At 46.6% G+C, this 25657-nt stretch overlaps 1 protein-coding gene across 8 annotated transcripts in view; it reads right to left on the bottom strand.

Annotated features, from left to right (window-relative positions):
- The window catches only part of QRICH1 (glutamine rich 1), a 71311-nt gene that overhangs the window by 4412 nt on the left and 41242 nt on the right, over window positions 1-25657 (bottom strand). For 5 of the 8 annotated variants that reach the window (XM_015445876.3, XM_015445877.3, XM_015445879.3 and 2 more), the window contains 3 exons: window positions 16753-16930; window positions 16078-16232; window positions 13438-13552 (listed from right to left, as the gene is read on the bottom strand). In XM_015445876.3, the coding sequence (XP_015301362.1) occupies window positions 13438-13552; window positions 16078-16232; window positions 16753-16930 (448 nt within the window). The remainder of the gene's footprint in view (window positions 1-13437; window positions 13553-16077; window positions 16233-16752; window positions 16931-25657) is intronic. The other 3 variants (XR_012431130.1, XR_012431131.1, XR_012431132.1) reach the window with 1 other exon arrangement.

The following is a 25657-nucleotide window of genomic DNA, read 5'->3' on the forward strand; positions in this document are numbered from 1 at the left end:
CAGTGAATTTTTAGTCTCTACTAAATTTTAGTCTCTACTAAAAATACAAAAAATAGCTAGGTGTGGTGGCGGGCTCCTGTAGTCCCAGCTACTCGGGGGGCTGAGACAGGAGAATGGTGTGAACCCTGGAAGCAGAGCTTGCAGTGAGCTGAGATTACACCACTGCACTCCAGCCTGGGCGACAGAGCCTGACTCCCGTCTCAATTAAAAAAAAAAAAAAAAGCAAGGCTATTGTCATTAATTCTCTGTTTTTTTTTTTGTTTGTTTTTTGAGACGGAGTCTCGCTCTGTCGCCCAGGCTGGAGTGCAGTGGCGCGATCTCGGCTCACTGCAAGCTCCGCCTCCTGGGTTTACGCCATTCTCCTGCCTCAGCCTCCTGAGTAGCTGGGACTACAGGCGCCCGCCACCGCGCCCGGCTAATTTTTTGTATTTTTAGTAGAGACAGGGTTTCACCGTGGTCTCGATCTCCTGACCTTGTGATCCGCCCGCCTCGGCCTCCCAAAGTGCTGGGATTACAGGCGTGAGCCACCGCGCCCGGCCTTGTCATTAATTCTCTAGATAAACAGGAGACTGATACTCTTTGGGGGATTTTTAAAAAAATTATTATTATTTTTTGCTAAGATACAGGGTCTCTTCTACAGTCTTTTTAAAAAAGGAAGGCCAGGCATGGTGGCTCACGCCTGTAATCTCAGAACTTTGGGAGGCTGAGGTGGGAGAACTGCTTGAGCCCAAGAGTTGAAGACCAGCCTGGGCAACATAACGAGACCCCATCTCCACTAAAAATCAAAAAAATTATTCGAGTGTGATGGCACACACCTGTGATCCCAGCTACTAGGGAGGCTGAGGTGGGAGGATTCCTTGGGCCTGGGAGGTCAAGGCTGTAGTTAGCCGTGATCCACCACTGTACTTTAAGCCTGGGTGACAGAATGAGATCCTGTCTCCAAAAAAAAAAAAAAGAGATGAGGTTTTGCTCTGTCACCCCAGCTAGAGTACAGTGACACAATCATGGCTAACTGCAGGCTTGAGCTCTTGGGCTCAAAGACTCCTCCTGCCAGTTTCCTGAACAGTTAGAAATACAGGCGTGAACCACCACGCCTAGCCAATATGACAGTATTTGAACTATTACAAGATCCCCCCACAGAGTTGGTGTTACTGTAAGACCCTGGTTCATAAGTGAACCCAGAGCTAGGCATGGACAAAGGTCAATAATCTGAACAAGAGCCCTGGTCAGCCAGGTCTGCACCAAAGAAAGATAACATTTGACATGACCACCAAGGCCCCTTTCATGTGCTGAAGTCAGTCAGTATGCACATGTTTGTGCACTGAGTGCATAATGAAATAGCAGCAGGCAACAGTATTTTCCTGCAGGGTTTCGGGATTCTCCAAGCAAGCACAGTGTTATGACACTTACTGGAAGCAGAAAAAAGAACATTCTGCCCAATACACTCCTCTTCTGTGTTCTGTGCTCTTGCCAGAACAAAGCTGGCTCTCTAACTAGAGTAGTGCACTTCCATCCCTTCAAGGCAGTTCTGACTCTATTTTTTGTATACTTTTCAGCTATTTTGTGACCCAGTGGCAATGGGAAAAGCTTTTCTGCTCTTAGACATATCTGAAGCCCCCAAGATCCAGGATGAGCAGAAAACGGCCCTTCTCAGCAAAGAAGGATTCAAGGAATCCTCCCACCTCAGCCTCCCTAGTAGCTGGGATCACAGGTGTGCGCGATCACACTTGACTAATTTTTTTGACTTTTAGTGGAGATGAGGTCTTGCTATGTTGCCCAGGCTAGTCTTCAACTCTTGGGCTCAAGCAATTCTCCCACCTCAGCCTACCAAAGTTCTGGGATTACAGGCGTGAGCCACCACGCCTGGCCTTCCTTCTTTTTTTTTTTTTTTTTTTTAAATAACTGTTCTCCTGGGAACAATTATTGCCATACTTTGGCATGTTCCACTTCTCTGGGTTTGCTCTGCCATTTGCTCCCTCTGATGTCACTTCTCTAATTTTATTCTCTTCTCTACAATTTGTAATAAACTTGGCTGGGTGTGGTTACTCATGTCTATAATCTCAGCACATTGGGAGGCCAAGGTAGGAGGACTGCTTGAACCCAGGAGTTCAAGACCAGCCTGGGCAACACAGGGAGACCACGTCAATACAAAAACTTAAAAAAACAAAAACAAAAACAAAAAAAAAGCTGAGTGCAACCGCTCGAGCCTGGGTCCCAGCTCGAGCCCAACAGGGCAAAGCAGCAGTGAACTATGATCGCAACATTGTACTTGAGCCTGGGAGACAAAGCAAGACCCTGTAAGAAAAAGTAAAATGGCCCGGGCATGGTGGCTCATGGGTGTAACCTTGGGAGGCCAAGGCAGGAGGATCACTGGAACCCAGGAATTTGAGACCAGCCTAGGCAACATGGCAAAACCTCATTTCTATGAAAAAATATAAAAACTAGCCAGGTGTGGTGGTGTGCACCTGTAGTCCCAGCTACTTGGGAAGCTGAGAGGTAGAAGGATTGCTTCAGCCCAGGGGTAGAGGTTGCAGTGAGGCAAGATTGTGCCACTGCACTCCAGCCTGGGAAACAGCAAGACCCTGTCTCAAAATAAAAAAATAAATCAAAATAAAATAAAACAGACTCTACTGACTGAGGGCAAGGGCTCCTAACATGGAAGTAAGGGGCTATAGATAAAAAAAATCTAGGTAGTAGCCTTGTAATTCTGAATCTGAACTATAAGCACCAAAATGATGTATTTTATCTTTAAAAACAATTTCTGGTTCTGCCCACTGAAGTAAGGCACTGAAATACCAAGCCCCAATAAAAGCAACCAGGCTCCAGAACTGAAGGTTTCTACATTAGAACAAGAAATGTCCAAGATGGGACTGAAACATTCTGTAAGTCAGAAATTAAGAAAGACTATTAGACTCATGTCAAAAGGACTTAGGGGTCAATTTAAAGAGGCTCCTAATCGCCAATGATGGGACATTTGTACATCAGTAAAGATGACTGCAATCAGCTGAATCTCATTAAATATGTTTAAATCTGTAAGTTCACAATGACTCTTGTAAACAAGAAAACCTTAATTGGACATCACTGAGGGAAGCTGATGAACTAACTCATTTTTGTGAAAACTGGTTAAGCAAAGAAAAAAAGAAAAAAAAAAAGCCGTTAACCCTGCCTCTTCTATACAATCTATACCATTATGACTCTAAAGAGTTAAATAGGGAAAGTTAGGGCCAGGAACAGTGGCTCACGCCTGTAATCCCAGTACTTTGGGAGGCTGAGGTGTGTGGATCGCCTAAGCTCAGGAGTTCGAGACCAGCCTGGGCAACGTGGTAAAACCCCATCTCTACAAAAAATACAAAAATTAGCCAAGCATGGTGGCACATGCCTGTAGCCCCCAGCTACATGGAGGGCTGAGGTGGGAGGACTGCTTGAGCCCAGAAGGTTGAGGCTACAGTGAGCCGTCCGTGTTCCCATCACTGCAATCCAGCCTGGGTGATAAATTGAGATCCTGTCTCTTTAAAAAACAAACAAACAAACAAAAAAAACGAGGGAAAGTTTTTCATTATATTCCAAGTAATTATTAAGTAATAATAACATTAGAATACTATTCTGCAACCCATAAAGAATCAGTGGATTCAGACATTTGGGCATTGTAATCAAAGAAAGGCCAACTATGAAGTAATCTTGCCAAAAACAAAATGAAACAAAAATCTGGAATCAATCTGTATATTCAATTACCAATCAACTGTAGATACATGGGGAAAAAGAATATGTTAAACTACACCACAGTGAGCAATCAGCAAAAAATTAGACTGTGCGACAATTTCAAAGGCTAGTTTCTTTCATGAATATACTGTAAGACAAAAGGGAGGGGGAAATTAAGATGAACAGTAAATATTAAGGCCAAGCAAGGTGGCTCACACCTGTAACCTTAGTACTTTGGGAGGCTGAGGCAGGCAGATTGCCTGAGCTCAGGAGTTCGCGACCAGCATGGCCAACATGGTGAAACCCCGTTATCAACTAAAAATACAAAAATTAGCTAGCTGTGGTGGCAGGCACCTGTAGTCCCAGCTACTCGGGAGGCTGAGGCAGGACAATCACTTGAATCCAGGAGGGAGGTTACAGTGAGCTGAGATTGCACCACTGCACTCCAACCTGGGCGACAGAGAAGACTCCATCTCAAGAAAAAAAGAAAAAGGCCAGGTATGGTGGCTGACCCCTCTAATCCCAACACTTTGGGAGGACAAGGGGGATGGATCACAAGGTCAGCAGTTCGATACCAGCCTGACCTGGTGAAACCCTGTCTCCACTAAAAATATAAAAATTAGCTGGGTGTGGTGGTGCGTGCCTGTAATCCCAGCTACTCAGGAGGCTGAGGCAGGAGAATCGCTTGAACTTGGAAGGCAGAGGTTGCAGTGAGCCGAGATCAAGCCTCTGTCTCAAGAAAAAAAAAAAAAGCCAAATTCAATATGTAGACTTAATTTTGACCTTGGTTCAGATAAATCAAAATAATGAAATGTGTAAGACTATTAAACATTTTAATAAAGGGTAGATTTTTTTTTTTTTTTTTGAGACGGAGTCTTGCTGTGTCTCCCAGGCTGGAGTGCAGTGGCGCGATCTCGGCTCACTGCAAGCTCCGCCTCCCGGATTCACGCCATTCTCCCGCCTCAGCCTCCGAGTAGCTGGGACTACAGGCGCCCGCCACCACGCCCGGCTAATTTTTTGTATTTTTAGTAGAGACGGGGTTTCACCGTGTTAGCCAGGATGGTCTTGATCTCCTGACCTCGTGATCCGCCCGTCTCGGCTTCCCAAAGTGCTGGGATTACAGGCTTGAGCCACTGCGCCCGGCCTTGTTTTTTTTTAAGAGGGAGTCTTGCTGTCACCCAGGCTGGAGTGCAGGGGCGCCATCTCGGCTCACTGCAAGCTCTGCCTCCCGTGTTCACGCCATTCTCCTGCCTCAGCCTCCTAAGTAGCTGGGACTACAGGCACTCGCTACCACACCCAGCTAATTTTTTGTATTTTTAGTAGAGATGGGGCTTCACCGTGTTAGCCAGGACCATCTCGATCTCCTGACCTCATGATCCGCCCGCCTCAGCCTCCCAAAGTGCTGGGATTACAAGCATGAGCCACTGCACCCGGCCTAATAAAGGGTAGATTTTAATTACATTATGGATTTACCTTTTTTTGTTGTTTATTTATTTTTGAGACTGAGTCTTGCACTGTCACCTGGGCTGGAGTGCAATGGTGAGATCTCGGCTCACTGCAACCCCTGCCTCTCCTGTGTTCAAGTGATTCTACTGCCTCAGCCTCCCGAGTAGCTGGAATTACAGGCTCCCACCACCACATCCAGCTAATTTTTGCATTTTTTTTTAGTAGAGATGGGGTTTCACCATAATTGGCCAGGCTGGTCTCGAACTCCTGACCTCGTGGTCCACCCGCCTTGGCCTCCCAAAGTGCTGGGAACTCAGGCGTGAGCCACCGTGCCCAGTCATTTTTTAAAATTATTTTTTAAAGTATGAGCCAGGCTCCGTAGCCCACGTCTGTAATCCTAGCAATTTGAGATGCCGAGGCGGGTGGATCACCTGAGGTCAGGAGTTCAAGACCAGCCTGGGCAACATGGTGAAACCTTGTCTCTACTAAACTACAAAAAATTAGCCGGGTGTGGCAGTGTGCGCCTGTAGTCCCAGCTACTTGGGAGGCTGAGGCAGGAGAATTGCTTGAACCCAGGAGCCGGAGGTTGCAGTGAGCCAAGATCATGTCACTGCACTCCAGGCTGGACGACAAAGTGAGTGAGACTCTATCTCAAAATAAATAAATACATAAATAAAAAGTAAATATTAAAAGACACAACCAGGCCAGAAGCGGTGGCTCACGCCTGTAATCCCAGCACTTTGGGAGGCTGAGGCAGGCAGATCACCTGAGGTCAGGAGTTCAAGACCAGCCTGGCCAACATGGTGAAATTAAACTCCATCTCTACTAAAAATACAAAAATTAGCCAGGTGTTGTGGCACATGCCTGTAATCCCAGGTACTTGGGAGGCTGAGGCAGGCGAACCACTTGAACCCAGGAGACAGAGGTTGTAGTGAGCCGAGGTCCTGTCATTGCACTCCAGCCTAGGCGACTGAGAATCTGTCTCAAATAAACAAACAAGTAAATAAATAAGTAAGTAAGTATGATCGGTTGGGTCCCGTGGCTCATGCCTGAAATCCCAGCACTTTGGGAGGCCGAGGTGGGCCAATCACTTGAGGCCAGAAGTTTGAGACCAGCCTGGCCAGGTGCCTGTAATCCCAGCTATTCGGAGGCTTGAGGCAAAAAAAAGTATGGATAAAGTATCTGGAATTTACTTCCAGTACAGGAGAGGGGAAACAGGTGGTGGTATACATAAAGGTTAAAATGGAAAAAATAAACTTAAAAACAAACAAAAAGTAATTAAACAGCAACACGCCAGGCTCAGTGGCTCATGCCTGTAATCCCAGCACTTTGGGAGGCTGATGCAGGTGGATCACTTTAGGTCAGGAGTTTGAGACCAGCCTGGTCAACATGGTGAAACCCCCATCTCTACTAAAAATATAAAAAGTAGATGGGCTTGGTGGCACACGCCTGTAATTCCAGCAGCTACTTGGGAGGCTGAGGCATGAGAATCACTTGAACCTGAGGCAGAGGTAGTGAGCCGAGATCGTGCCACTGCACTCCAGCCTGGGCGACAGAGTGAGACTCCGTCTCAAAAACAAAAAAACAGCAACAAAAAAAGATTTGCCATGGAAAATGGGTACATGGGGGAATTCATTAATCTAATCTGTTTATTTTATTTATCCATAGTAACAGACTAAAAAGTGAACTCTGCATATCCATATTTAGCTTGAAAACTTCCAAATTATGTAGAGTGATGTAGTCACTCATGTCTCTGTTCCAACAATAGCCCTCCCTTGTAATAGTCTTAACCCTTTCCATTCCTTTGTGTTCTGTTCTCCAAAGTACTTAAGTTGCTAGGCGCAGTAGCTCATGCCCATAATCCCAGCTCTTAGGGAGGCAGAGGTGGGAGGATAGCTGGAACCCAGGAGTTGGAGACCTGCCTGGGCAATATAGTGAGACCTTGCTCTCCACAAAAAACAAGGGGGGAAAAAAAAAAAAAAGACAAAGTACTGGAGTTAACTTACTTATTTATACACTGTCTCACCTTACTGTAGTGCAAGCTCCATTTTCTTCACTGCTGTATTAATTATATTCTCCGGCACCTGGAATACTGCCTGGCACATAGTAGGCACTCAAAAAATTTGTCTAACCAGTAAGTTTCTTTCTTAAGGGTTAAGCAGCACACATTTTAATAAATGGCAGAACAGGGATTAAAACTCGGATATTTGCATGAAGACAAGTTTTAAACTTCTTTGCATGCCAAGGAATGCAACTGCTGCATCATAAGGCCAACAATGTTTCCTTTTGTAAGAAACTGCCAAATTGTCTTCCAAAGTGGTTGTGTCACTTTGCATTTCCACAAGCAATAAATGACATGTTACTCCCTATCCATGTCAACATTTGGTGCTGTTGGTGTTTTGACTTTTAGCCATTCTAATAAATGTACAGTAGTATTTCATTACTTCAATTTGCAACTCTCTGATGACACCTGACGAGAGCATCTTTTTTTTCTTTTTAAGACAGAGTCTCATTCTGTTGCCCAGGCTGGAGTGCAGTGGCACAGGATATCGGCTCACTGCAACCTCCGCCTCCTGGGTTCAAGTGATTATCTTGCCTCAGCCTCCCAAGTAGCTGGGATTACGGGCGTGTGCCACCACACCCGGCTAATTTTTGTATTTTTTTAAGTAGAGATGGGGTTTCCCCATATTGGTCAGGCTGGTCTTGAACTCCTGACCTCAAGTGATGCACCTGCATTTGGCCTCCCAAAGTGCTAGGATTACAGGTGTGAGCCACCACACCCAGCCCATATTTTCATATACTCATGTGCCATCAATACATTTTTTGTGGTGAGGTATCTGGTCAGATACTTAATATGTGTGTGTGTGTAGTTTTTTTATTTTTTGGTAGAGATAGGATGTCACCATGTTGCCCAGGCTGGTCTTGAATTCCTGGGCTCAAGCAATCCTCTTACCACGGCCTCCCAAAGTGCTGGTATTACAGGTGTGAGCCAGGCCCAGACTAGATATTTATTATGAATGAGATGGGGGTCTCACTTTGTTGACCAGGCTGGTCCCAAACTCCTGGACTCAAGTGATCCTCCCACCTTGGTCTTCCAAAGTGCTAGGATTACGGGTGTGAGCCACTACACCCAGCTGCTAGTCTTTTTTTTTTTTGTCTGAGACGGAGTCTCACTCTGTCACCTAGGCTGGAGTGGAGTGGCATGGTCTCACCTCATTGCAACCTCTGCCTGCCTGGTTCAAGCGATTCTCCTGCCTCAGCCTCCCGAGTAGCTGGGACTATAGGCACATGCCACCACGTCTAGCTAATTTTTTGTATTTAGTAGAGACAGGGTTTCACAGTGTTAGCCAGGATAGTCTCAATCTCCTGATCTCATGATCCACCCGCCTCAGCCTCCCAAAGTTCTGGGATTACAGGTGTGAACCACCACGCCCGGCCAATTTTTTGTATTTTTAGTAGAGAAGATGTTTTATGTGTTGGCCAGGCTGATGTCGGATTCCTGGTCTCAAGTCATCCACCTGACTCGGTCTCCCAAAATGCTGGGATTACAGGCGTGAGCCACTGCACCCAAGGAGGGGCAGACCCTTGCTCTGTCGCCAGGATGGAGTGCAGTGGCGCGCTCCTGGCTCACTGCAACCTCTGCCTTCCTGGTTCAAGCGATTCCCCTGCCTCAGCCTCCTGAGTAGCTGGGGCTACAGCTGCACACCACCACACCTAATTTTTTGTATTTTAGTTCAGGGGGGGGTTTCACCATGTTGGCCAGGCTGGTCTCGATCTCTTGACCTTGTGATCCGCCCACCTCGGCCTCCCAAAGTGGTGGGATTACAGGCATGAGCCACCATGTCCGGCAAGACTGTTATTTTTTCAAAGTTGCGGTCTTGCTCTGTCACCCAGGCCAGAGTGCAGTGGCATGATCATAGCTTACTGCACCTTTGAATTCCTGGGTTCAAGCGATCCTCCTGCCTCAGCATCTACGGTAGCTAGGACGACAAGCATGCACCACCACACCCAGCTAATTTTTTTTTTTTTTCTCTTTTTTTTTTTTTTTTTTTTTTTTTAGACGGAGTCTCGCTCTGTCACCCAGGCTGGAGTGCAGTGGCCGGATCTCAGCTCACTGCAAGCTCCGCCTCCCGGGTTCACGCCATTCTCCTGCCTCAGCCTCCCGAGTAGCTGGGACTACAGGCGCCCGCCACCTCGCCCGGCTAGTTTTTTGTATTTTTTAGTAGAGACGGGGTTTCACCGTGTTAACCAGGATGGTCTCGGCCTCCCAAAGTGCTGGGATTACAGGCTTGAGCCACCGCGCCCGGCCTTTTCCTCTCTTTTGAGACGGAGTCTCACTTTGTCGCCCAGGCTAGAGTGCAGTGGTGCGATCTCGGCTCACGGCAAGCTCTGCCTCCTGGGTTCACACCATTCTCCTGCCTCAGCCTCCCAAGTAGCTGGGACTACAGGCGCCCGCCACCACATCCAGCTAGTTTTTTGTAGTTTTTAGTAGAGACGGGTTTTTTTTTTTTTTTTTTGAGACGGAGTCTCGCTCTGTCGCCCAGGCTGGAGTGCACTGGCCGGATCTTGGCTCACTGCAAGCTCCGCCTCCCGGGTTTACGCCATTCTCCTGCCTCAGCCTCCTGAGTAGCTGGGACTACAGGCGCCCGCCACCTCGCCCGGCTAGTTTTTTGTATTTTTTAGTAGAGACGGGATTTCACCATGTTAGCCAGGATGGTCTCGATCTCCTGACCTCGTGATCCGCCCGTCTCGGCCTCCCAAAGTGCTGGGATTACAGGCTTGAGCCACCGCGCCTGGCCAGAGATGGGGTTTCACCATGTTAGCCAGGATGGTCTCAATCTCCTGACCTCGTGATCCGCCCATCTCGGCCTCCCAAAGTGCTGGGATTACAGGCTTGAGCCACTGCACCCAGCCACCCAGCTAATTTTTTGTAGTTTTAGTAAACACAGGGTTTCACCATGTTGGCCAGGCTGGTGTCATCACCAGTCATCACTTGAGAACTCCTGATCTCAAGTGATCACCCTCCTCGACTTCCCAAAGTGCTGGGATTACAGGCATGAGCCACTGCGCACAGCCTGCACCAGCACCATTTGTTGAAAAGATTATTCTCTCTGCTTTCTCCATTGAATTTCCCTTCTCCTTTGTCAATGACAAACTTACTATATTTGTGTGTCTCTATTTCCAGGTTTTCTATTCTGTAACATTGATCTGTCTATTCCTTTGCCAAAAACCTGTACACAAATGTTTAAGCAGCTTTATTCATAATTGCTAAAACTTGGAAGCAACCAAGATAAGATGTCCTTCAATAGGTGAATGAGTAAACAAACTGTGGTACATCCATACAATGGAATATTATTCAGTGAGAAAAAGAAACAATCTATCAAGCCACAAAAAGACACACAGGAATCTTTTTTTTTTTTTGAGACAGAGTCTTGGAGTCTCGTTCTATCACCCAGGCTGGAGTGCAGCGGTGTGATCTCAGCTCACTGCAAACTCCGCCTCCCGGGTTCACGCCATTCTCCTGCCTCAGCCTCCCAAGCAGCTGGGACTACAGGCACCCACCACCACGCCTGGCTAAGTTGTTGTATTTTTTAGTAGAGACAGGGTTTCACCATGTTAGCCAGGGTGGTCTCCATCTCCCGACCTCATGCTCCACCTGCCTTGGCCTCCCAAAGTGCTGGGACTACAGGCATGAGCCACCGCGCCCAGCCAAAGACACACAGGAATCTTAAAGGCAGATTGGAAAGTGAAAGGAGTAAATCTGAAAAGGCCACATGCCGAATTATTCCAAATGTACGATATCCTAGAAAAGGAAAACTGTGAAAATAGTAAAAACATCAGTGGTTCCCAGTGTATCTGGGGGAGGGAGGGATAAACAGGTGAAAAGGTTTTTGTTTTTTATTTTTGAGACGGAGTCTTCCTCTATCACCAGGCTGGAGTGCAGTGGCACAATCTTGGCTCACCATAACCTCCGAATCCCTGGTTCAAGCAATTCTCCTATCTCAGCCTCCTGTGTAGCTGGGATTACAGGCGCCTGCCAACACACCCAGCTAATTTTTGTATTTTTAATAGAGATAGTGTTTCACCATGTTGGCCAGGCTGGTTTTGAACTCCCAATGTTCAGTGATCAGTCCATCTCTGCCTCCCAAAGTGCTGGGATTACAGGCGTGAGCCACCATGTCCAGCCCAGAAGAGGTATTTTTTTTTTTTTTTTTTTTTTTGAGACGGAGTCTCGCTCTGCCGCCCGTGCTGGAGTGCAGTGGCCGGATCTCGGCTCACTGCAAGCTCCGCCTCCCGGGTTCCCGCCATTCTCCTGCCTCAGCCTCCCGAGTAGCTGGGACTACAGGCGCCGCCACCTCGCCCGGCTAGTTTTTTTGTATTTTTTAATAGAGACGGGGTTTCACCGTGTTAGCCAGGATGGTCTCGATCTCCTGACCTCGTGATCCGCCCGTCTCGGCCTCCCAAAGTGCTGGGATTACAGGCTTGAGCCACCGCGCCCGGCCCAGAAGAGGAATTTTTTAGGGCAGTGAAACATTCTATAAGACATCATGATGGTGATACATGTCATCATACATTTATCAAAACTCGGAATGTACAGCAGATACAGAATGTAAACCAGAATGTACAACACAATAATATAGTTCATAGCACTATGAACTATAGTTAACAATAATGTATCAATATTGGTTTATCAATTGTAACAAATGTACCACACTAATGCAACATGTTACTGATAGGAGAAACTGCGTGTGAGGGTATACACGTAAGGAGTTATATGGAAATTCTCTATACTTATTGTAAATTTTTCTGGAAACCTAAAAGTACTCTAAAAAACAAAGTCTAGGCCGGGCACGGTGGCTCGCGCCTGTAATCCCAGCACTTTGGGAAGCCAAGGCGGGTGGATCACAAGGTCAGGAGATTGAGACCATCCTGGCTAACACGGTGAAACTCCATCTCTACTAAAAATAAATTTAAAAAATTAGCCTGGCGTGGTGGCAGGCGCCTGTAGTCCCAGCTACTCGGGAGGCTGAGGCAGGAGAATGGCGTGAACTCAGGTGGTGGAGCTTGCTGTGAGCCAAGATTGCGCCACTGCACTCCAGCCTAGACGACAGAGCAAGACTCCATCTCAAAAAAAAAAAGTCTATTAGTTGGCCGTGGTGGCTCATGCCTGTAATTCCAGCACTTGGGAGAGGCCGACGTGGGTGGATCACCTGAGGTCAAGAGTTCGAGACCACCCTGACCAATATGATGAAACCCCGTCTCTACTAAAAATACAAAAATTAGCCAGGCGTGGTGGTATGCCCCTGTAATCCCAGCTACTTGGGAGGCTGGGATAGGAGAATCACTTGAACCCGGGAGGCAGATGCTGCAGTGAGCCAAGATCGCACCATTGCACTCCAGCCTGGGCAACAAGAACGAAACTCCGTCTCAAAACAAAAAAGTCTATTAAAAACAAAAATAGACCAGGCACAGTGGCTCACGCCTGTAATCCCAGCACTTTGGGAGGCCGAGGTGGGCAGATCACAAAGTCAGGAGTTTGAGACCAGCCTGGCCAACATGGCAAAACCCTGCCTCTACTAAAAATACAAAAATTAGCTGGGCATGATGGCACGTGCCTGTAATCCCAGCTACTCGGGAGGTTGAGGTAGGAGAACTGCCTGAACTGGGACCCAGGAGGCAGAGGCTGCAGTGCGCCAAGATCATGCCACTGCACTCCATCCTGGGCTACAGAGCGAGACTCTGTATCAGACAAAACAAAAATACCTGAGCATGGTAGCGCATGCCTATAGCTCCAGCTACTCAGGAGGCTGAGGCAGGAGGATCGCTTGAGCTCAGGAGTTTGAAGTCCATCTCAGCAACATACCAAGACCATGGTTTTTTTAAGAACAAACAAAGAAAAACACTGAATAACCTATGCTTTTGTTCCAACAGAATATGCTGTCCAGAAGACTGCCTGTGAGTAAAGCAAAAATTATGCTCTACAGATAAAACTGTCCACAATTCTTAATTGTTATTCTAACTTTAATCAATACATTTTAATAGAAAAAAAAAAGATAGTAACTATCCCACTAGTTCTGCTTGTTCCTGTGTCCTTCCCACACTGGGACCAGCAAGGTTCTCTGGTGAGCAGTGCCTCTTCCCTATCAGGGCAAGTAGCACAGTGGCCAATGCTGCTGCAGTCTGGGATTTATATCCCCCTCACTCACATGCTTTTCACAGCCAACCACAGAAGCTGTTGATCTTTCTTAAATCCAGGTGGGAAAGATATCCAAGGACAAGGGAGACTCTTACCAAGTGGAGTGACCCGGGGCTGAACATCCTTCAGAACTTCATGTAGCCACTCCGTGAACCGAACATAATAAAGATCGGAGAAAATGTCATCTACCCTTCCATTTTCAAAAAGATACTAAAAGAAAAACAATTAATAGAAGTTATTGGTAGTCTCCTGAACAAGGCTTTTAGGGGAAATAAATATATTTTTCTACCAGTACTACTATCCTTCCCTACCCATTCACACCTCGAAAAACTAAGGCACCAGCATGTGACACTTCCATAGTATGCTTAAGCTCATGTGACTGATTCTCATGACATTCTTGAGAGTTGGGTAAATAAGGCAGATGTTGTGAATGGTATTTCACCCAAGAAAGGCATTGTTTTGTGTTAGCAAAAATCATGAATAGGCTCTAGGGTCAGTCTTCCATTAGATATTGTGTAAGTTAAATAACATGTGCAAGTCTTTTAATTTCTGGGGTTCAGTTTCCTTGCCTGTAAATGGAGATGATGGTATCTGCCTTCCAGGACTGGGGAGAGCACAGAATGAAAGCATGTAAAGCAATTCACACAGTACTTAGGTTAGGACCACCGAGAGAGGAAAAAACTAGGAGGCAGACATGTCTCAAGACTAGGCCAACAGAATGAGTCCCAACCAGTAAGCCCTACTCTACTATACTGTGATTTCTCCTCAAAAGCCTTCAAGCACTAAAATATCCACCTCTGCTCCCTTGAACTGCCAGTCTGCAAATTTCCGTTATGCTTCACCACAGATGTCCTGAAAACCTAACTACATTGGTATATTATTCTAGCTAGACTCCTTCAAATAAGTATTTAATGTTAATGCAGGGAACAATGAGAAGGAAAGTTCTATGCTGGCACAAGACTTTGTTTTGAATAAATTACTTTCATGAAAATCAGGTTTACCTTAACAAAAAGAAAAGTGTTACATAAATGCTTTGTGAATTATACACAAAAAAAGGTCAAGGTAATTACCAATAATGTAACAGAAGTTTCTCTAGGTAGTAGGATGATGAATAATGTTTGTTTTCCTATTTTATTATTTATTTTATGCATTTATTTTTTAAGAGGCAAGGTCTTGCTTTGCAGCCCAGACTGAATGAAGTGCAATGGCACAATCATAGCTGACTGTAGCCTCGAACTGCTGAGCTCAAGCAATCCTCCTGCCTCAGCCTCCCAAACAGCTGGGACTACAGGTGTGCACCACCACACCCGGCTAATTATTTTTCTTTTCGTTTTTGAGACAGGGTCTCACTCTGTCACCCAGGCTGGAGTGTAGTGGCATAATCATGACTCACTACAGCCCCAACCTCTGGGGCTTAAGCAATCCTCCCACCTCAGCCTCCCAAGCAGCTGGGACTACAGGCACGCACTACCATACCCAGCTAATTTTTTGTAGAGATGGGGTTTCACTATGTTGCCTAGGCTGGTCTCAAACTCCTGCGGCTCAAGCGATCCTCCTGCCTGAGCCTCCCAAAGTTCTGGGATTACAGGTGTGAGACATCTCGCTTGGCTCTTATTTTTTTTCTTTTCTTTTTTTTTTGAGACAGAGTCTCGCTCTGTTGCCCAGGCTGGAGTGCAGTGGCTGGATCTCAGCTCACTGCAAGCTCCGCCTCCCGGGTTTACGCCATTCTCCTGCCTCAGCCTCCCGAGTAGCTGGGACTACAGGCGCTCGCCACCTCGCCCGGCTAGATTTTTGTATTTTTTAGTAGAGACGGGGTTTCACCGTGTTAGCCAGGATGGTCTCGATCTCCTGACCTCGTGATCCGCCCATCTCGGCCTCCCAAGGTGCTGGGATTACAGGCTTGAGCCACCACGCCCGACCTCTTTTTTTTTTTTTTTTTTTTAATTTTTGAGACAGAGTCTCGCTCTGTCACCCAGGCTGGAGTGCAATGCTGTGATCTCAGCTCACTGCAACCTCTATCTCCCGGGTTCAAGCGATTATCATGCCTCAGCCTCCCAAGTAGCAGGGATTATAGGCGTACACCACCACACCTGGCAAATTTTTGTATTTTTAGTGGATAGGGGTTTCACCATGTTGGCCGGGCTGGTCATCTTCAACTCCTGACCTCAAGTGATCCACCTGCCTCGGCTTCCCAAAGTGCTGGGATTACAGGCGTGAGCTACCAGCGCCCGGCCCCGGCTCTTATTTTCTTTTTTTTTTTTCTTTTTTTTTTTTTCGAGACGGAGTCTCGCTCTGTTGCCCAGGCTGGAGTGCAGTGGCGCGATCTCGGCTCACTGCAAGCTCCGCCTCCCGGGTTCACGCCATTCTCCTGCCTCAGCCTCCCGAGTAGCTGGGACTACAGGCGCCCACAACCGCGCCCGGCTAATTTTTTGTATTTTTAGTAGAGACGGGGTTTCACCGTGGTCTCGATCTCCTGACCTTGTGATCCGCCCGCCTCGGCCTCCCAAAGTGCTGGGATTACAGGCGTGAGCCACCGCGCCCGGCCCCGGCTCTTATTTTCTAAAGTGAACATGTACGTTTTTAAAACTTAAAAAAATGTGCATTTTAAAACTCATTATATACCTGAAAGAGAACTTCCTTATTTTAACTTCTTGTTTGTCATTTTATTAACTAAACTAGCAAACATCCAACAGGAACACAGCTCAAACATGTTCTCATGAAGATCTGTTTCCTACCTTTTGAATACACAGGAAAATATAGTAGAGCACATCTGGGTCATAGGGTTCACCTTCTCCATTTCGAGCTTCCCGTGTCATTAGACAGAGCCCATAATTCAACTCTGCCACAGCAGAGGATATGAGATCTTCCTGGAATCGCAGCAGTTGGCGCCCTGCAACGAAAGCCCCAAAGATGAATGGAGGTCCTGGCAACCCAGGACGAATAGAGGTCCTGGGGGTCCATATCTGGAAGGCTCAGAACACATACTGCCCATGAGGGTGCTGGGACAGAAATGGTCACTTGTATCTACTGTAATGTTTCACGCCTGTAATGTCAGAACTGGCCTATCATGTGAGTATATGAGCCTAATGCCAAGAAAGAAGGGCTTGAGTGAGTGCCTACTACCTGGTTCCCATTTCCTCCCAGAAGCCACTGTGTTCAGGTCTGGTAGGGTCAACTCCTGAAACCCGTATGTCTAAAAATGCCTGGTTTTGCGCAAACCCCACACATCCTGCTTATTATGTACACAGGGTCAGTACTGCTTGTTGCTAGGACTGAATTCAACATACTATTACAGATGTTGCTCTCTTTTCCCCCAGACAGGGGATACCACTTTTCTGCCATTTTGTCCTCCTGTTACTTCAGTACCACTGCATTTTAGACAGAGCCCACTCTTCTTCCCAGACACTCACTCCCAATGGGTGCCAATCTGTTCTGAGCATCCTTCTCTAATTCAGCATTCTTGGTCTGGGCCCAGTTTTTCCATACTTCAAGCCCTTCTTCTGGCTTCAAAGAATTTGGAAGCAGAAGTTCTGGGGAAGGCTGTGGCTGTGACTGTGGTTCAACTTCAGCAACCTGGACAGTTTGAGCCTATAGGAAAGAAACCATGAAAATGTGTCAATAGTGTTTTATATTAGATCCTTCAGCAAAATTGCCAGAAAATTGTTATGTGTAGTTCATTTATTTAAGAAAATATTTCTCTACTCCTTGCTGTCCTACTTTTAAGAAGCTTTGCAGTTCTACCTCCTGCCCCAGGGACAGCAAAAGCAGCACTGCAACTGGGCTAGTGCAGTGATTCTCAGCTTTGTCTGCACTTTTAAATGTTTTTTTTTTTTTAGACGGAGTTTCGCTCTAGTCACTCAGGCTGGAGTGCAATGGCACAATCTCGGCTCACTGCAATGTCCGCCTCCCGGGTTCAAGTGATTCTCCTGCCTCAGCCTCCCAAGTACCTGGGATTACAGGCATGCACCACCACGGCCAGCTAATTTTATAATTTTAGTCGAGACAGGGTTTCATCATGTTGGTCAGGCTGGTCTTGAACTCCCAACCTCAGGTGATATGCCCGCCTCGGCCTCCCAAAGTGCTGGGATTACAGGCGTGAACCACCGTGCCCGGTCAAATCTTTTATTTAAAAACACTAATAGCCAGACTTACCCCAGAATCTCTCTGAGGGGGAGCAAAGTATCAATCGTATAAAAACTCCTCAAGTAAGATTGCGCCACTGCACTCCAGCCTGGTGACAGAGCGAGACTCTGTCTCGGAAAAATAAAAAACAAAACAAAACAAAACAAAAGAACTCCTCGAGTAAAAAAGTAATTCTAATGTTTGGTCACCACCGAGAACTACTGGCTCAAAGCACTGCTTCCACAATCTTTTTCTTTTTTTTTTTTTTGAGATGGAGTCTCGCTCCTGTAGTACAGGCTTGAGTGCAGTGGCACAATCTCAGCTCACTGTAACTTCCACCACCCGGGTTCAAGCAATTCTCCTTCTTCAGCCTCCTGAGTAGCCGGGATTATAGGTGTGTGCCACCACACCTGGCTAATTTTTTTATTTTTAGTAGAGACGGAGTTTCTCCATGTTGGCCAGGCTGGTCTCGAACTCCTGACCTCAGGTGATCCACCTGCCTCAGCCTCCCAAAGTGCTAGGATTACAGGCGTGAGCCACTGCACCCGGCCCCCACAATCTTTAATGTGCAAACAAATCACTTGGGGATTATATCAAAATGTATATTGTGATTGAAAAGGGTGGGATCTGAGACTCAGCATTTCTTTTTTTTTTTTGGCAGGGACAGAGTTTCGCTCTTGTTCTTTGGATGCTGGAGTGCAATGGCGGGATCTCGGCTCACCTCGACCTCTGTCCCCCAGGTTCAAGCGATTCTCCTGCCTCAGCCTCCCAACTAGCTAGAATTACAGGCATGTGCCACCACTCCCGGCTAATTTTGTATTTTTAGTAGAGATGGGGTTTCTCCAAGTTGGTCAGGCTGGTCTTGACTCCCAACTTTGCAATTTCCTACTTTTTGAAATTCTTTTTTTGAGCAAAGTCTTGCTCTGTCACCCAGACTAGAGAGCAGTGGCATGATCTTGGCTCACCATAACCTCGGCCTCCCAGGTTCAAGGCATTCTCCTGCCTCAGCCTCCTGAGTAGCTGGGATTATAGGTGTCTGCCATCATGCCCGGCTAATTTTTGTATTTTTAGTAGAGACGGGGTTTCACCATGTTGACCAAGCTGGTCTCAAACTCCTAACCTCAGGTGATCCGTCTGCCTTGGCCTCCCAAAATGTTAGGCTTACAGGCATGAGCCACCATGCCTGGGGAGATTCTAAAGAGATCCTTACACCCTAAAAAAATAAAATTCCAAGATTTTCCATTTTTTTAGTTTGGACTCTGATTTTGAAGGGCAAGAACTGAGTCACCACATGTTCAAAGAATGTACTTGAGCTGGGTGAGGTGGCTCACACCTGTAATCCCAGCACTCTGGGAGGCCGAGGCAGGCAGATCACTTCAGGTCAGGAGTTGGAGACCAGCCTGGCCAACATGGTGAAACCCTGTCTCTACCAAAAATATAAAAAATTAGCCACCAGGTGAGGTAGCATGCGCCTGTAATCCCACCTACTTGGAAGGCTGAGGCAGGAGAATTGCTTGAACCTGAGAGGCAGAGGTTGCAGTGAGCCAAGATGGTGCCACTGCACTCCAGCCTGGGTCACAGAGCCAGACTCTTGTCTCAAAAAAAAAAAAAAAAAAAAAGAATGTGCTTGGATTCTCAAAGGTGCAATAAAACAGTAAGAAATCAATTCAAATCACCCAAAGCCCTAGTTTCACTCACTCACTAATTCAAAAAACGTGTGCACAGCTTTGCATCAGGCCCAGAATACTGACATGTATTAAATTACAGTCTAGGGCAAAGAGCTGCTTCAATCCGCAGTGTTGTGAAGAAAATTATTGGCATCAATTTTTCTCCTTAACTGCACTGGCTAATCCAATGATCACCACACACACAAAAAAATTACTCAAACCATTTCTTTGAAACAGTTCCATGAACTGCCAACCATCATGCCCCTCTAAGACATCAAGCACAGACCAGGAGGGCAGCTGAGCTCAGGGCCAGAGGACCCAATAGCACCAGAAGCCTCTCAGTGAGCCACACAGATGTCCCCTCCTCCCCGCCACCCACAGGCCCAAGCCTCCCTTTACCTAGTCAATAAGTACTTTCTTAGCTCAGGAAGCAACCCATCTTTCCCCTACTCTGTTTTATTAAAAAGTTTGTCATGAATTACTGTCTTGCTCAAAGCCAAATCTATAGCTGGGCCCAGACATTCTTGCCCTTTCTTCTACTTTTAACCTGAGGACTCATTTTCTGATTTCCATAGACCTTTGATCTGGATGCTGTATTCAGGGCTCCAATCACTATTCTGTCTACCCCAGAAATGAGCAATCTCTTCTTGGTGGCCTGTAGTAGCTGCTGCCACCACTACCAGCACTACCACCCTCCCTGTACTCCCCACTCGCATACACCTGAAATGAAAGGGTCAAATGCGATGGATGCTTTGGCCCTAACCTACCGGACCTTTCTGGCACATAAAAAAAATGTCACTTACAACATTGTCCTTTGCACTCTGCTCGGCTTCCTGTCACTCTCCTGGACCTCCCTCAGCCATCTGGCAGCTCTTTCTGTGTATGCTTTAGGTTTATCTCTGCCAGACCCTTACGTGTTTGTTAACTATGGGGCTACTCTATAGACCCACTTTCTAATTTCAACTACATGTTCTCCCTGGTGAGTCTCACCCACTTTTCCAGTTTGGATATCCGTATTTGTCAAAGTGACCGCTATGCACCTCCAAGCTAGAACCCTTACCGCCCCTACCCCCTGTTTAATATGCCCAGTGGGTACTATATATCTCCAACTGAACATCTCATAGCCACTCCAACTAACATCTACAAAGTATTATCTTCCCTGCCCAGATCTATTCTCCTGAGTTACCTCCCTCCCTCGTTCAATGGCAACACCATTTACCCAAACTGGAAATCCAGGAGTCTAGCTGAACAAGTAGGCAGTGGCCAGAGCATGGGAGGCAGTGCTTCTGTAGCAGGCCCCCTTTACTGTGTGCTTCCAACCACTAAATGTCAGTTAACATTCCCAAGCATCTTCCAAAAATTCTTCCAAACGTGTCCAAATGTCTATTAGTGGATGGAGGAGGCAATAATGCAACCCAGCTTGAAAGTTACTCATACAGAGTATTGTACAATGTAGTGTAAATTTGTTCCTACACATAATGGGAGCCCTTGGAGAGTTTTAAGCTAGGAAGTGACATGATCTTACATTTTATGATTATTCTCATTGTTCTATGAAGAATAAATTGAAGAACAAGAATGGAAGCAAGTACTGGTGGCCTAGACTATAGTGGTGGCAGTGGAGATGATATAAGAGATTTTGAGAGGTGTGATGGTAGAAGCAACATGGCTTTTTTTTTTTTTTGAGACAGAGTCTCACTCTGTCGCCCAGGCTGGAGTGCAGTGGCCGGATCTCAGCTCACTGCAAGCTCCGCCTCCTGGGTTCACTCCATTCTCCTGCCTTAGCCTCCGGAGTAGCTGGGACTACAGGTGCCTGCCACCTCACCTGGCTAGTTTTTTGTATTTTTTAGTAGAGACGGGGTTTCACCGTGTGTTAGCCAGGATGGTCTCGATCTCCTGACCTCGTGATCCGCCCGTCTCGGCCTCCCAAAGTGCTGGGATTACAGGCTTGAGCCACTGCGCCCAGCCAATGGCTTGTTAATGAACTGGCTGTGAGGAGCAAGGAGGCAGACACAAAGATGACTCCAAACCAGAAACAACTGGGTGGAGAGCAGCATCACTTTCTGAGACAGGGAAGTTTTTGACAGTTTTAGAAGTGGTGCCAATGAAGATCTGAGGCATTGTCAATAAATCCAAGTAAATGCTAAGTAGGCAGCTGAATATGTGGAAAAGGTTCCAAACAGAGGAAGGTATGGCCGAGAGACTTGGACTTATGTGTCAATGCAGCACACGGATTAAGACACAGGCTTCAGGACCAGCCCGTCCAGGGTTGAATCTCAATTCTGCCACTTTTTTTTTTTTTTTTCTGAGACAGAGTCTCGCTCTGTCGCCCAGGCTGGAGTGCAGTGGCACGATCTCCACTCATTGCAAGCTCTGCCTCCCGGGTTCATGCCATTCTCCTGCCTCAGCCTCCTGAGTAGCTGGGACTTCAGGTGCACACCACTACACCCGGCTAACTTTTTGTATTTTTAGTAGAGATGGGGTTTCACTGTGTCAACCAGGATAGTCTCCTGACCTCGTGATCTGCCCGCCTTGGCCTCCCAGAGTGCTGGGATTACAAGCATGAGCCACCGTGCCTGGCCTCACTTTTTTTTTGAGGCAGAGTCTTACTCTATCGCCCAGGCTGGAGTGCAGTGGCACCATCTCGGCTCATTGCAACCTCTGCCTCCTGGGTTCAGGCAATTCTGTGCCTAAGCCTCCCAGGTAGCTGGGATTATACTTGCCAACCACCACGCCTGGTTAATTTTTTGTTTTTGTATTTTTAGTAGAGATGGGGTTTCACCATCTTGGCCAGGCTGGTCTTTTAACTCCTGACCTCGTGATCTACCCGCCTCTGGCCTCCGAAAGTGCTGGGATTATAGGTGTGAGCCACCACGCCTGGCCACTTCTGCCACTTTTTAAGCATGGCTTTGGCCTTGTCACTTAATCTCTTTGCCTGAGTTTCCTCATCTGTAAAATAGATATTAGTACAAACTTCGTAAATTTAATGTGAAAATTAGAAGAATATGTTAAATATCAAGAACAGTAGTACTGGCAGATAGTACCAGTGATTATCATCTTCAGCAGCAGCAAGAATCATCTGGAGATGCTGGAAACCATGGCAATGGAAAGAAATCCCTTAGGGAGAAGAGGGCCAAGTACTGAACCCTAAGGAACATCAACATGTACGATTCAGAGACAGGAAATGGCACCAGTAAGTTTCCTGGGAATAAAGAAGACTCAGATGGGTAGGAGGAAGATCAGGAATGTGTAATAACATGCAAGTCTAAAGAAAAAGAGTCTCGGCCAGGCGCGGTGGCTCACGCCTGTAATCCCAGCACTTTGGGAGGCCGAGGCGGGTGGATCACGAGGTCAGGAGATTGAGACCATCCTGGTTAACACGGTGAAATCCCATCTCTACCAAAAATACAAAAAAATTAGCCGGGCATGGTGGCGGGCGCCTGTAGTTGCAGCTACTCGGGAGGCTGAGGCAGGAGAATGGCATGAACCTGGGAGGTGGAGCTTGCAGTGAGCCAAGACAGAGCCACTGCACTTCAGCCCGGGAGACAGAGCAAGACTCCGTCTCAAAGAAAAAAAAAAAAAAAAAGACTCAATAATGGGCTGCTGTGTTGTGTGTTGCTGTAGGATAAATACATACTTGCTGGTCTGAACTGGCTGTAGGGGGGTCACTGCTGACCTTGACAAGAACAGATTTAGTCATGAGTTGAAGGGAAAATTTTACAGCGTCTGGAGCCCAGGTTGTGTAGATAATGCTTTTTGAGAGTGCTGGGAATAAAGTAGAACAGAGAAATGGGGCAATAGATGGAGGTGGGTGTGAGGAAGTCAGATTTCACCATATATCTGGTTTTAAAGACAGGAGATATAAGCGCTTTTATAAAAGGTATGGACCTGTGGCAGATGAAGGAACACATTTTGCCACCAGCACCCCTTAGGGTTCAACTTGACTGTCTTCCGCACATGCTGTAAAGTGGTCCAAGGGTGGAAGAGACTGTCTTACTCATCTCTATTCCCCAGTTCCTAGCACAGAGCCTGCATAGGAGGACAGAGGGATATCTGTGGTATATATAGACAAACTCATCTTTCCCTTGGCATTTTTCCCTGAGGATGGAAAATTGGGATTCTTCACAATTTTTCTATTTCTGGTAATAATAACTTCATGTAAATCACTCTAAGACTTTCCCAAAACAGATACAGCCTCTGAAGAACACTGGCCCACTAAAATGAACTCCAGAAAGGATCTTCTCCTGCTGGAAGTCCCAGACATGGAAATTATAAACAGAGACCACTAAGTACCAAATGAGGCACTGACCTGCAATTGGACCATCAGGTCCAGGAGAGCTAGGGGAGGCCTAATGGGCTCCATCTCTGTAAACAAAAGCTGAGCACAGAGACCTATTACAAATCTACTGGCTGGTTTCTCCTATATGCAGTCAATTCTACATACATCTACTTGGTTCCTCCCGTTACCACGAATCTAGGAAATTCCTGATTTCCTATCACAGATTAGATCAAACTCAACTCAGCTTTGGGAAAACAACAACCCCACCCCCACCCCCCAACACTAACTCCATTCCCACAGTTCCCTTCTCAAGTTGCCTTAGGCCATGTCCCTTCTGTCCATCCTTGGTTCTGTATTTATGCTGTTCCATTCTTTTGTTTATCTAAACTATAAACCACAGTTCAACAGTTCAAGGCAGGGTACAGTGGCTCATGCCTGTAATCCCAGCACTCTGGGAGGCCAAGGCAGAGGATCACTTAAGGCCAGGAGTTCAAGAGCAGCCTGGGCAACATAGTGAGACCCTGTCTCTACAAATATATATATACACATATACATACACACACACGTATGTATATATACACACACGTGTATATATACACACACACACGTGTGTATATGTGTGTGTGTGTGTGTGTGTATATATGCCGAGTGTGGCAGTCTGCCTATAGTCCCAGCTACTTGGGAGGCTGAGGCGGGAGGATTTTATGAGCCCAGGAGTTTCAAGCTACAGTGAATTATGATCACTACCATACTCCTACGTGGGAAACAAAGCAACAAACTGTCTCAAAAATAAACAAACAAACTACAGTTCAAACCTCATTTTGTCCAGAAAAACGCCTCTGTTGACTTTTTAACCTAGAATTTCTAAATTCCCAGTTTGTCTTTGTATGTCATAATTATTCTGCCTTATAAATAATTGAAAGGAAAAGAAATCATAAGTTCTTATTTTTGCAACTAGACTCTAAGTTGTACAAAGCAAAAAATCTTGTCTTGTTCTATTTCTGGGCCCAACAGCTAGATATTTAGCAGGTCTTTAATGATGCCACCTAGGATAATATGATGTTGCCTCTATGAAACCACCTGGTCAACCTTTGCTTAATCACTTACAGCCCATGTTTCCAAGTGCAGTTCCTTATCTAACTTGTTTGTGCCAGCTCCCACATACATATGTACTCCCAGGAGCCTATGACCACTGAGGCACAGAACCTTCATCAGTCCCGTAAGACCAGAGGCGCTATATCCCACTCTAACGGGACCAGATATTTCACCAATCGGTTCTCTTTTAGACAGGGTCTCACTCTGTTCTCTAGGCTGAAAAGCAGTGGCATGATCATAGTAGCATCAACCTCCCAGGCTCATGCAACCTTCGCATCTAAGCTGGGACCACAGGCGTGTGCCACCACACTAGACTATATTTTTTAATTTTTTGTAGAGATAGGGTCTTCCTATATTGCCCAGGCTGATCTCAAACTCCTAGGCTCAAGCATTCCACCCACCTCAGCCTCCCAAACTGCTGGGATTATAGGCAACTGCCACTGCACCCAGCACTAATAGTTTTTTTGTGTGTTTGTTTTGAGACAAAGTCTTGCTCTGTTGCCCCAGGTTGGAGTGCAGTGGCACGATCTCAGCTCACTGCAACCTCTGCTTCCCGGGTTCAAGCAATTCTCCTGCTTCAGCCTCCCGTGTAGGATTACCTGGGATAACAGGTGTGTGCCACCACACCCAGCTAATTTTGTACTTTTAGTAGAGACAGGATTATGTTGGCCAAGCTGATCTCAAACTCCTGGCCTCCGGTGATTCACCCACCTCGGCCTCCCAAAGTACATGCGTGAGCCACCGTGCCTGGCCCATATATATATATATATATATATATATATATATATATATTTTTTTTTTTTTTTTTTTTTTTTTGACGGAGTTTTGCTCTTGTTGTCCAGGCTGGAGTGCAATGGTACAATCTTGGCTCACTGCAACCTCTGCCTCCTGGGTTCAAGTGATTCTCCTGCCTTAGCCTCCTGAGTAGCTGGGATTACAGGTGCCTGCCACCACGCCCAGCTAATTTTTGTATTTTTAGTAGAGATGGGGTTTCATCATATTGGCCAGGCTGGTATTGAACTGCTGACTTGCGATCCACCCGCCTCGGCCTCCCAAAGTGCTAGGATTACAGACGTGAGCCACCTTGCCCGGCTGCCCGTTTTCAAGTAACACAAAAACACTCTTGGGAGGTCCCACTGCATAGACGGCATATTC

This window comes from Macaca fascicularis, chromosome 2 (genome assembly GCF_037993035.2).
Source record: "Macaca fascicularis isolate 582-1 chromosome 2, T2T-MFA8v1.1".
NCBI classification, from domain to species: Eukaryota; Metazoa; Chordata; class Mammalia; order Primates; family Cercopithecidae; genus Macaca; species Macaca fascicularis.